The 12,511-nt window shown below is 36.6% G+C and overlaps 1 protein-coding gene across 6 annotated transcripts in view; it reads right to left on the bottom strand.

Moving 5' to 3' along the window:
- Positions 1-12,511, bottom strand: part of RBBP8 (RB binding protein 8, endonuclease) — a 42,600-nt gene that overhangs the window by 10,743 nt on the left and 19,346 nt on the right. For all 6 annotated transcript variants that reach the window (XM_080580373.1, XM_080580371.1, XM_080580369.1 and 3 more), the window contains 9 exons: positions 12,263-12,375; positions 11,469-11,544; positions 8,223-8,389; positions 6,641-6,742; positions 5,429-5,526; positions 4,645-4,772; positions 3,032-3,917; positions 2,820-2,946; positions 1,604-1,704 (listed from right to left, as the gene is read on the bottom strand). In XM_080580373.1, the coding sequence (XP_080436499.1) occupies positions 1,604-1,704; positions 2,820-2,946; positions 3,032-3,917; positions 4,645-4,772; positions 5,429-5,526; positions 6,641-6,742; positions 8,223-8,389; positions 11,469-11,544; positions 12,263-12,375 (1,798 nt within the window). The remainder of the gene's footprint in view (positions 1-1,603; positions 1,705-2,819; positions 2,947-3,031; positions 3,918-4,644; positions 4,773-5,428; positions 5,527-6,640; positions 6,743-8,222; positions 8,390-11,468; positions 11,545-12,262; positions 12,376-12,511) is intronic.

Genomic DNA, 12,511 nt, shown 5'->3' with positions numbered 1-12,511 from the left:
GTATATATAAAATCCTTTCATAACCATTATGAAAACTTTTGGACACCGTGGTATTTTTTTCTGCAGTAATGTATTCAAGATAAAGATGTAAAATCTACATAAGAGAATAACTTGTTTTGAAATTGAAATGGGAAGGATACATTGGGCGAATAACATTACTTGATAGACAAGAAATTCCTTAAAGTTTTCATGTTAAAATTCTACAAAGGAAAAAAAAAGTAGCAATAACACACTGACTATTTTCAAAATAGTCAATCTCAATTTAAAACACTATGATAGCTCTTAAGCTAGACAAAGCAAACAAAGTTCAGGAAAATTCTCAGTGATCCCATTAATTCTAATAACCAACATGCCCCCAAATCAAAGAAGGATAGTAGTCATGATCTATATATCTTCCATTACTTAACATAAAGATATGTCACCAGGAATGCTTTCAATGGAAAAATTATGAGATTTAAAACATTTTTTTGTCTTAAACACCTAAATACCCTCAAGACCATCAATTTCATACTGAATACCACATGGCAAAGTTTATCAAATACAAGACAGATGAAATGTTTTAGGATAACTGTACTGTACTATGCATAAACAAACATTTTAGGAGTGCAAACAAATATCAAAGGAGCAAAGGATTTTTGTCAGCAAGTGGTTTTGGACTGCCCAGAGTACAGTTCATGATATTACAGAATCACAGAATGGCTGAGGTTGGAAGGGACCTCTGAAGATCATCTGGTCCAACTCCCCTGCCAAGCAGGGTCACCTGGAGCACATTGTACAGGATCCCATCCAGGCAGGTTTTGAATATCCCCAGAGAAGGAGACTGGGCAAGCTGTGCCAGAGCTCTGTTACCCTCACAGTAAACAAGTGTTTTCTCATATTCAGCTGGAGCTTCCTACGTTTTCATTTGTGCCCCTTGCCTCTTGTCCTGTTGCTGGGCACCACTGAAGAGTCTAGTCTGGCCCCATCCTCTTGACACCCTCCCTACCGATATTTATACACATTGATAAGATTCCCTCTGTTGTCTTTTCTCCAGGCTAAACAGGCCCAGCTCTCTCAGCCTCTCCTTGTATGATAGGTGCTCCAGTTCCACAATCATCTTCGTAGCCCTCCTCTGAACTCGTTCCAGTATCTCCGTGTCCCTCTTGTACCAGGGAGCCCAGCACTGGACCCAGCACTTCAGGTGTGGCCACGCCAGTGCTGAGCAGAGGGGCAGGATCACCTCCATCGACCTGCCGGCAATGCTCTTCCAAATGCACCCCAGGACACCAGTGGCCTTCTTGGCCACAAGGGCACGCTGCTGGCTCATGGTCAGACCGCTGTCTGCCAGGACCCCCAGGTCCTTCTCTGCAGAGCTGCTCTCCAGCAGGTCAGCCCCCAGCCTGTTGTGGTACATGGGGTTATTCCTCCATAGGCGCAGGACCCTGCACTTGCCTTTGTTGAACTTCATGAGGTTCCTCACTGCCCAACTCTCCAGGCCCCTCCGAATGGCCTCACAGCACTGTGGTGCATCAGCTACTTTCCCGTTTTGTGTCATCGTTACTTCTAGAGGCTTTTTTCCCAATATTACGGAACATGCTGACTTGGTGCAGAACTGATAATTTACCTTTGTATCAATCACAGTAACGTCCATTTTGTACTGCGAAAGGTCAGCTCCTGGGTCTATGCTCCACTGAAGTTTTTCTAAGGAAGTTTTATCTTTCAGGTCTGGACACAGAATATGACAAAAGAAACAAATGATCAGAATTAAACTCTGGAAACAACATCTGATTGTATCTAAAACACGAGTTGGCTTTCTCTTCATCAATTCATCTTTGGTTTTAGTGACTGATTTTTCTCAAATAGTAAACATACTCATTTGGTATAAATAATTTTATTTGAAGATTCAGAAATGCATCTTAAGTTTTTTGTCATATTCAGGGAGGACACCACGCCTCTGTGTTTGTACATTGTATGTAATACTTAAATACTCTTGCAGGTAAAATCTCTGTACTGTGCAAATCAAATGATATTAAAATTGGATAGAGAATATTAGATCAGTAAGAATACAGAAATTGAGTCTTAGACCACAAGTGTAAAGAAGTGTCTGGAACAATGGTTCCAGAGCTGGCTCCTCCTGATTTGTGAACTAGAGGTCTAGATTACAAGCTACATGACAACGCCAACCGCTTACAGATTTTTTAACCTTAAAATGCAAATATTTCTACATAGAGTATGCAGCACAACATCTTAGCTAAGGAACACTGAGACAATCCCAGTTATAAAAATACAAATTTTAGGACTGGAATCAGTTATGGGAAAGAAAATAACTTCTAAAGAAAGTATCTGACAGAAATCTGTTCATTATTAAAGGCACTAATAGGTCATAGGGAATCTTGAAAGACACGATGGTTCATTATTATACTTGCGGACACTTTTCAAACATCTGACGTAGATAGGTTGAACTCAAACTTCCTGAGATTTAATTTCAGTATCTGTTATTCACATGCTGCAGTAAGACACTGCGTGCAGCAATAACAATACTAAATAACTGAGGAAAAAAAGGTTTCCTAACTTGTTGAGTTTACGGCTGAATCCAGATGATACATTCATCATACAGGGGAGGAAGAAGAAAAAGAAAAACTTTATGAAACACAGTAAATTATGATACAGGTTGAAAAGCTGAAGGTGATCTTGAGAAGTGCTGAATAGAATGAGACTAAACTGGAGGCAGAACAGAGAAAGTTATTAATGTGGGAGAAAAGAAGATACAAAGAATTGGATTCAACCACAGCATAGGCTGGCAGGGTTAGGGAATAAAAGGAACATTTTTGTTAGGTTACCTTGTTCGTTTTGTACTGCTTTGTTTTTTGATAGTCTACAAGGGTTTGGTTGAAGCACAGATGCTGGTTCAGACTCTCCATGTCCTGTTCTTGTTTTCTTTCTGTTTGGTACATGGCCACTGGGAACCTAACAACATATTGCAATTTTACTATTTCCCAAAACTTGAACAAAGCATTTCAAAGGAGAAGGAAAAAAAGTCAGAAAAATATACCTTTACATCATCAAAAAGTTGCTCTGTGTCTACAGTACTTGGCAGTGGTGCAATTTTGAAGGGAGGGATTTCTTCTTTCATTTGGATCTGGTTTTTCTTATCCGGGAATGTTTTTCCCAGCATTGCCTCTTGTACATAGGGTTCCTCTTGTAAATCTCTGCCAAACGAAGAGCTCTCGTTGTTGGCATTCTGAATAGATGGTGGACCCTCAGGAAGGGGCTTCCTTAGCTGTGAAAAAACATCATGCAGAGTCACCTGTTTCAGTCTATTTCTACAGGTCTCCTCGCTCCCTTGTTTTTTCTCTTGACAACGAACTGCAGAGAAGCGATCAGACAAATCCAAGGGCTTATCAACCGTATGCTCCCCATTAACATGCTGAATATCTGATTGAAAGGGTACAGAGTTCTCTTTGTTGAAAGATGTTTTTTCACAGCTAAATGCATGCTCGTCTTCAACTTTCTTTCTCTTACCACACCTGCCTTCTTGCTGCTTCTGGTGTACGAGAAGGAAATCACTCTTGATCACCTCATTTTTAGCTGCACAAGTGTTTCCAACACAAGTTACAGCCTCATTAGTATTCTTTTTCACAACCATTTGCCTGTTGATAGAGGCCTGGCTGATAACTGAGCTGATTTCAGTTCCAAGATTCAGTGGCGCAACAAAAGCAACATCTTCAGATTTTGATCTGCTTTTATGAGATCTAGAACTGGAAGGATTGTTGAAGAGGTTGGTTTTGACATTAGGCTTCAATCCTGAATCTAAAATACAGGGGGTATGACATGTACTTGAGTTGTTCTTCATGTTGCTAGAAGCTCCAAAAACAGGAGAAGCTACCTGAGAATCCCAGTCAACATGCGGTGGAGTATTCTGAGATGCATCTAAAAAACTGAATACAGTAAGAAATTAAATAATTTTCTGGTGTACACAGGGGGTTGGGGGAAGAAAGAGGGACATACAAAAACTATACATTTCCTATCAGTGTTCTGCACTGAAGCTGTTAGAGTATTAACTGAAATTATTAACCAGCATCAACTGAGAACAGAAGGAAAAAGAAAAGGGAAATTTTTGTTGCATTTAACAATGTAAAAGGCAAGTAAAACACAGACCTTGTCCTTCATTTTAGCACGATGAGAAGTTTTGTTCTACATTCAATTGAGAACCAAGGACAGAATTAAGTCTACCCAGGAATCTCTCCTACCAAAGGGCTGCCTACCTTTCAATGCAGTGAAATGGAAGAAAGTGGGAATGGTTGTGAAAGCAGCCTATCTAGGTTCTTGTACAGATCTTATAACCATGACAACTGATTCTCAAAGCTTCTGCAAGTGAAGGAAAAATCTGCAAGTCTTTTTTTTTTTTTTTTTTTTTTAAGTACTCTTTTTTACTTGTGAACAGTAAAACATAAAAGAAATAATTCAGGGAGGGAGTGCGTACATAGAAAGCCTGTATCAGAAGTTTGAGAGGAAAGTCCACAGTTTTGTATTTTATCAGTTCCAAATTACAACTTATTTACTTGAAAGAAACCCATATAATATGAAAATACTTCGTTCTGTGTCTGTAGCTTTAAAGCAAACTGCTGTTTAAAACAACATTATTATTAACGAGTGGAAACACACCCTAAACTGTTGTCATCATTTCTTGATTCAGAAGCTGGATGTTGTCTTGAGTCTTCAGACTGCACGCACTCTGGAGCTTGGTTCACAACAGTATTAGTGTGGGGAGAATTCAATACAGACTGGGACTCCTTGCAAGTGGTGAAGGAAAACAAAGAACAGAAGCGTGAGAAGTTATTGGAGTTAAAATTTACACATATGCTAGGTTTGCGCATAAATACTCCTAAGTCCCATTCAAACAGAACTACTCCTAACTTTAAAAAAGTAACAAATTGTGAGAAAGAGAAAATTTTCACCAGTGGTTTTTAAAGAAATTTTATGGAAATTCAAAAATTCACTTATGCAAATGTGCAGACATATTTTGTCTAAAAAAAAAATTGTCTGTATACCATCATCTTCCCTGTACTTACCAAGCAAAAATTGTTAACCAGTCTCACCTGAGTCACCTTTCTCATCACCAAGTAAACTTTTTTGGTGCGTTAGACTTCATTGCTGCACAGAGGTTGGCAGACCCAAGGATTTACTCCACTGTCCTTGTCAAATTTAGAAGATGTGGTTCCTGCCATGTACATGACCATCCCACTTCCCCAGCCGCCAGACAGGTCAGCTCAATTACATCTGCTCTTGCTACAGAAATTCTTTGGTGGGTAAGCAAAAGCAAACTAGAGTGAACTTACTGGAACTTCGAATACTTTTTGCAGAATTTTAATGCAAAAGAGAAAAATACTGTTTTCAAACAACTGGCAACAAAAGTTGATTCCATGTGAAATTTGGGAATAGTACTTACAGATTCATCCTGAACAGCAAGTCCAATTGTTTCTGCAACAACTGCAGCCAAGTTAAAAGATGGCTTTGGAACAGGATAGCCTCCCATCCTTGATTTACCTTTATAAGTAGAAAGAAGCTCACTTAATGAGTTACATACATGTTATACGATCTTATTCCACTTACACAGGCGGTACAAACTCAGAACTAAAAAGATCACAAATTAAAATCTGATCGTTATGGAAATAATTTGACCTGTATTAGATAAAATTGTATCTGGAAGTTGTGAGTGGAGCAGAGGGGCAAAAAAAAGAATTTATGCTGAGGACAAACTGCTGCATTTTTACAGAGAAATATACTTCCTATTTGGGTACGGTACCCCAAAATTAAAACACAAAAGAATTTTTTGTAGAGGTTACATTTCAAATTCATAGTCCAGGGCAGGAGCAGTTTGAGAGCAGCATGTAGAATAGTAAAACTGAATATTTATAGTAAAATGACTGTGCAGTATATTTCCAAGGTGACACTTCTCGTTATTATTCTTGTGTTTTTATCAAGAAAATAAGAGATGACTTTCCCTTCTTTCAGGGGTTTAACATTATTCAGTTTACTTAACTGGGGTGAAGTAATAATACGATGCGAAATTAAAACAAGTAGAGTATGACAACTCTGACCTACATGAGCAATTCCAAAACACTGACTCTGTCATCTATAGTTAAATACTTCACAGGAAAAAAAAAATAAAATCAGGGATATAAAACGTTCTGGTCAGAGAACTGTTTATGGAGAAAGTCTTAAAGACTTATACCAATTTACAATTATAGAAAAGGGAATAATTAACAGAATCACTTCTAAATTTTATATACTCGCTTCAGACTAAGTGCAATTCTCAGAGTATTTTATCTTATAGTTGAAAAATCTGACATAAGACAATTGGATGAGTTGACCATAACAAAAGAAATCAGCAGTAAGAGCTGCACTGAGCTTCTTTTTATCTCTTGACTCTAAGCCCTAATGCTATGCCACCAGATCACACATCTAGTGGCATAGAGATAGGCATTACAGGACAGGCAGCCCAGAAATAGTTGTGATTAAACATAACTTCCTTTTTCCGGATCCTTTGTTTAAAGAGAAGGACCGTGAACTGAATCTCAGTTGTTGACAACCCTTCAGTTTTACAATATTTTCTCCTTATTTTGAATAGAATTAGTACAAAATCTGTCAATACACTTACTTGGTATAGGGGACAGCTGCGGATCACAGGTGTCTGCCACTAGTATCTCTTCTCCATGGTGACTGTTCACTTGTGTGGAATAGAGTGGAATTTTTCCAAACTCTAGGAAAAGTTGTATAAACATTATCACATGGTGAAATTAGATATTCTGTTCTGACAGTTATGTGTAGACACAGACCATGATCCTGATCTTAACAGCACTTAAAAATGAATTTTGGTATGTAAGTAGGTCCATTCATCTAAGCACATCTGCTTATTTTTATTTTAAGGTGACCGATTTGTCATAGCAATACAACTATTTCACATTAAAACTTTGTCTCACACATGTGTCTCCAGTCAGTCAGCTATAACATAATGTTGACACAATTACATCACTGTCTACACAAACTGCCTAAGCGCTAGGTATTTGATCTATACTTCACCTGTTAACACAGCATCAAACTATTGATGAGTAAATTGTCCAAGATGGTAAATTTTTGCATCAGCTAAGGTAATGAAAAAGTGAAAAACATGAGATTTGAATCATGAGCAATCATGTTTTTGCCATGTTGTCCTTTCCATCTGGAAATAGTTTTCCAATAGTTTTCCTTAGCTGTTCATTAACTGAGATAGGTATTTACACTGTTTCAAACATGTTTTAATTTAGTAGCTCAAGTGTTGTGTTTTTTTTTTTTTAACTCAAAAAGTACAGAAGTAGGCATGTTTAGAAAGGGTAAACTTCACAGCACCAAATGTAGATCCCTAAAATAAAAGGCACTAATAACCAATCCACCCTCTTCACCCCATAGTTGTACTACTTCTATTCTTGCAAAGCTTTTAGTCAAGGCTTATATTTAGATCTAATCACATATTTTAAAAAATACTTTATTATTATTATTCCAGAAAATAAATTAATACATTAAAAGTACATGGATTGCTTATTGTACTTCCTGTGTATCATTAGAATACAAGCCATTCATTAAAATACTTGGTATGGTTAAAATACATTATTTGGTTAAAATACTTCTGTGACATTAGAGAAGCAAGTCTGGAAATTAAATGTGCACAATACCTCTGAACTTAGACACAAAATGCAAACTGAGCATTAGTACCAGAAAAAGAATGATCATGTAGCTACTAGAATTAAATATTTGTCAGTTTCAGTAATATTTAATTGCAGGATAATTGCTCAATGTGGCAAAACATTTATTTCACTCTCCACTAGGTGGTGATGTAGCTGTACACACAAACGAAACCCTAACATATTTTTTGGTCAGTTTGGAGTTAAATAAGCATTATGGGCTGAAAAACCCTGTTCTATTTACACGTGGATGTGGATGAAGAATAATAGGAGGTTAAGACAAGCTCTGAGCATACTGCTAATAAAACAGTTGCTGCTAAAACCATTCTTCCACTGTCTCATATATTACTGCATAAATGGAAAAAAAAAAAAAACAAAAACAAAAAATATGCAAAAGAATTACTGAGGCTTTTTAAAAAATGTTTTTACCCTTTACAATCAAATGTAGGTGTCTTCTTTCCTTAAAAATATTTTTTTGCAAGCAATAAAATGTATTAAAGAACTAATAATACTCTCTCTTACCACTGTTGCTCTCCTTAAGTTCCAAATCCGGATGTGAATGTTCTGTGTATCGGATATGCCTGTTCTCTTTTTTCCTTCTCATACGATTAACCATAGAAAATGAAGTCAGAACTGGAGAATCTGGAATGACTCCTTCTTCTAATTCCAATGCTTGTTGCTTTTGCTCCCTGGAGACCAAATTAGGAGGTCAAACAAAACCCAAGTCAGCAAGATGAAGAGCTTTAGCCAGCAGGCCAATCATATAGTTTAAGAAAGCAACAATTTAGAAGACACAGCCATCCCAATAACATCTGTGCATAAAAAGTAATACTACAAGAGAGCTTTTAACAACAAATTCAAAATTGCTCCATCAAAACCAAGAATGGCCTACAACCCTTGCTCTTCACAGTTGAGGTCAACATCCAACTACTGCACATAGAAAACTTCTTCCCTGAAAAAAAAAATGCAAACCAAGAACTGTGGAGTTGCTAGGTCATCCCTTTGAAGCATATGCTACTTTAATGAAAAATGCTGGGGTGGGCGGACTAGTGTGTCCCTCAATATGGAAGTTCCTCCATAAACTGAGAATGCTAATCGTCTTTAAATACAAAAGAAAAGCTTTCAGACAATTTTAAATAGTAATGAACAGCATGACACTAAAAACAATCCCTCTCCAGACCATTTGATGTTACCTCTAATTCACCTCACAGAGGAGTACAAAAAGCAACGTAAATCTCGTATAACAGCAATGCAAGCAGTGCTAAACACGGTGAGTTAAGAACTTTTTCCTCTCACAGTCAGCTCTAACACTACGTTGCAGAGTCAGTACAGAAAAATTAGCTCAACTGTGTATTTTCTTTCCAAAAACTCTATCTAGACATAGCAAGAAAAAAATTATTTTCAGTTTTTATATAAACTTTATAAATAGAGTTTGTTTAGTATTTAATGAGGGCATCGCTCCCTGTCATATGGTGGTGGTTGTGGAGAACGGAACAGGCAGAAAAAGAAGCATGAGGAAATCCAACTCTGCCTGCTTGGTCATCTTTGGTAGCACTTTTCCTTACGACTCTCAAGAGAAAACACGGGCCAAAGATAATTTCCTAACTATAAAGAGAAGGATGTAAGGTTTTCATCTAAGAGAAGAGGAGGCGATACGGATATTTCAGTTTGCATTAAAATGAGCCATGCTATCTTACATAAAATAAGTTAATAATGGGACGGAAAACTGTCAAAAGGTGTCTGGCTTGAGACAAGGAGAAACAAAGTTTTACAAAGTTAGGCTTTTTACCATGACTAACTGTGAATATTAGTCAAACAAACATTGATGCATTTACTTGCTTCTCTGACATCTTGATGTATCCTATTGTGCAATTCTGTAATTCCTCTTTTCTAGCACATTTACACAGAAAATACCATAACTGGAAATCTGTGCCATCTGTTGAAAATATCTTAAGGAACAGATCAAAACATGCAGTAAAACAATGAATTAATCCAGTTACATCACAAATTTAAGTCAGCTGACAGAGTTCTCTTTAAATTTACTGGCACAGCCTATTATGACAAATCAGATTAGCCTGCCTAAATATTGTTCCATGCAAGCCATGAGATGGTTCTTAAATGCCACCACACAAAAAAAATGAAATAAGAAGTTGCCATATATACATCATAAATATGCATTAAATCATTTCTGAATTATGGAAGCATTTATTTGAGGTTACAGAAAATGTTTTTGTAGAAGTCTCCTTGCTCTTTCCATCCATAGATAATGAAATTCTAATCTGATAAAGGAGCAGAGAATTCAATTCTTCTGAAAGTTCGCTTTTATACAGGATTCTTAGATTTTCTTTTAAAATATTAAGCCTTGGGAACAGAACACACCGGATTGCAAAATCCTGATTTTATGTTACGCACTAGAAACAACCTGCTACCTTGTACCTATGTGATGGTGTTACACTGATCTAAGTTGTTCATGCTAAATAAAGCAACAGGCCGATAGTTCTACTGAAACAACCAAATACAGTGGCTATATTACAAACAGCAGAACCATCCTTGTTAAATCAGTTAATCCACACAACTCGGTACTCATTTAGATATCCACTTAACATGCTGACCAAATAATTTGGTGTTACATCGATCATTCTCAACTTTCCTACAGTGGTCAGAGATTTTTACTGGAAGCTAAGTTGCAAGACTATGGATCAAACTAATAAACTTGGATGGATCTGTTTGGCATCAATTAATATTTATAATGCCTGTTCCTAATTGCTGTCAAGATATTTAGCAGACCCATTATTGAAAAGCAATTATATAGTGAAAGCATATAGAAATTTGTTAATACTTGGTCTTGAAGAGGAATGCTTCCAGTGTTATCAAGTATGTTCTGGAAAGATGAAACGCATACAGAAAAAGAAAAGGATGATTAAGGTGTGAGAGGTGGGAGACAAACAATGAAATACAAAAGGAATAGAACTACAGGCCTTTCAAACTGTACTCTAAGCTGTTTTACTCTGACAACATGGTTACTTTCTAACGAACATAAAAAATTATACACCAAAAAAACCTTACAAGCCCATATATCCCATCCCACTCCCCCTGCCCACATATGAGACTTCTTCACAGATAGCCAAAATTGAGATGAATTTCACATGTCAGACCACAGATACACAAGAAAAGAATACAACCTCTGCCTTACAGAGCATACAGTACTTGCTTACTTTACTTGCAACATTATACAGTACATTCTTGGTAGCATACCAGAGAACAATCTGACAGTCAACTTGCAGCTATTTTTATGGCTTTCTTTCAAAGTATGTTTTTTTTTCTTTTTTTAAATTGTAAGTTTATCAAAAGTTTATTTCAAAAAAAATATTGAAAAATCCTGGGACCCTGACTACTAGAGAAACTACTTTTCTAGAGCCTTACCCTAAGAGGAAACAACTGTTAAAGGGCCTACAGAAAAATAAAAGAATGAGAGGTAAGGTTTTCCTATGCACTGCAAACAAACAGAATCATTCTGAGCAATCATGAAGTCAAACAGAATTTCTCCAACAGATTTATCCACCTCTTTGCATTTACACAGTTAAAAAGCAATTCTGCAATACAAAGATGCTAGTTTTACATTGTTAATATCAAGTGGCATTAGGCTATCTTTTCCCAGTCAACTAGAAAAGAGCAAAATGAAGTTTTAAAGACTTAAAAGTTACTATTTATATCCCCAGACATTACTAGCAAGATTAAAAACAAAATAGAACAATTCTCAAAACTTACTCCAACTCCTTCTGCAATTGCTGGAACTGTTCAGCTATCTTTTTATTTTCATCCTGCAAGTTGTTTTTTTCATTCACTGCAATTAATGTATAACAAAATTAATTCACACGTGGTAACATTGTATCAGATCTTATTTTCTCAGGTCTTCTAAGGAAATAGAATCAGTTCTAAAACCCTAATACCACATATCTTCTGCAGCTTACCAAAATGAGTTTTCATCACTAAAAATGTTATAAAATGATAAAAATAGCAAAGGAGTCACAGCTACTAGATCCCAACATTAGTTCCACACAGTCATTAATTACTTTTGTCCATGAGCATGCAAGTATTGTAAAGGGGAATCAATTGCTCACTCAGCTCCATATACAAAAATTGCCACAGGACACAAGCTTGACCCAGGTAACTTTTGTTTGAACTTATTTTGTGATCACCAGTTACTTCTGAAGCCAGGGTTTCCTTAGAAAACCTAGCTATCAGTCATTTTGTGCCTTGACTCTAGGAATAAACAGAAGCAGCCACATTTCAGCTCCAGTGACTACCCTACAGCGTAAGATTTTCCATGTCAATCCAATTTCAGTATTAGCACTTCAATCTAAGCTAAAAAGGTGGTTCAAATGATTAGTAATTGGTATGTGTTACATTATTTTCAAACTGTAGAATTAAGTACCCCCTGACTGAACTTCTTGGACTTACAAAAGCATACCATATATAAATTCTATCAAATAACAGGAATTTATGAAGGACAAGTTCACAAAACATACTGCTTTGTCTTCAGACTTGTGGACAAAACTTACTAAGCTCAGTGATGAGTTTAAGATTCTGCTGCCGGATATTTTCAAACTCTTGCTGTTTCTTTCTCATATGTTCTTCAGTTACAGCACAACGATCACATAATCCTGCTCTTAATCTACAATAAAATTAAGAGAAAAAAGCTTTATAAAAGTACTGCCATATGCGAAACAGATATCCACACTTAACTGGCCTTTTGAACAGTGAAAACTTGAAAATTTCTGACAGCTCTGCAGAACACCACTTAGTAGTAA

This window comes from Anser brachyrhynchus (genome assembly GCF_964034855.1).
Source record: "Anser brachyrhynchus genome assembly, chromosome: 2".
Taxonomy (NCBI): Eukaryota; Metazoa; Chordata; class Aves; order Anseriformes; family Anatidae; genus Anser; species Anser brachyrhynchus.
This window is presented reverse-complemented; position numbering and strand designations above follow the sequence as displayed.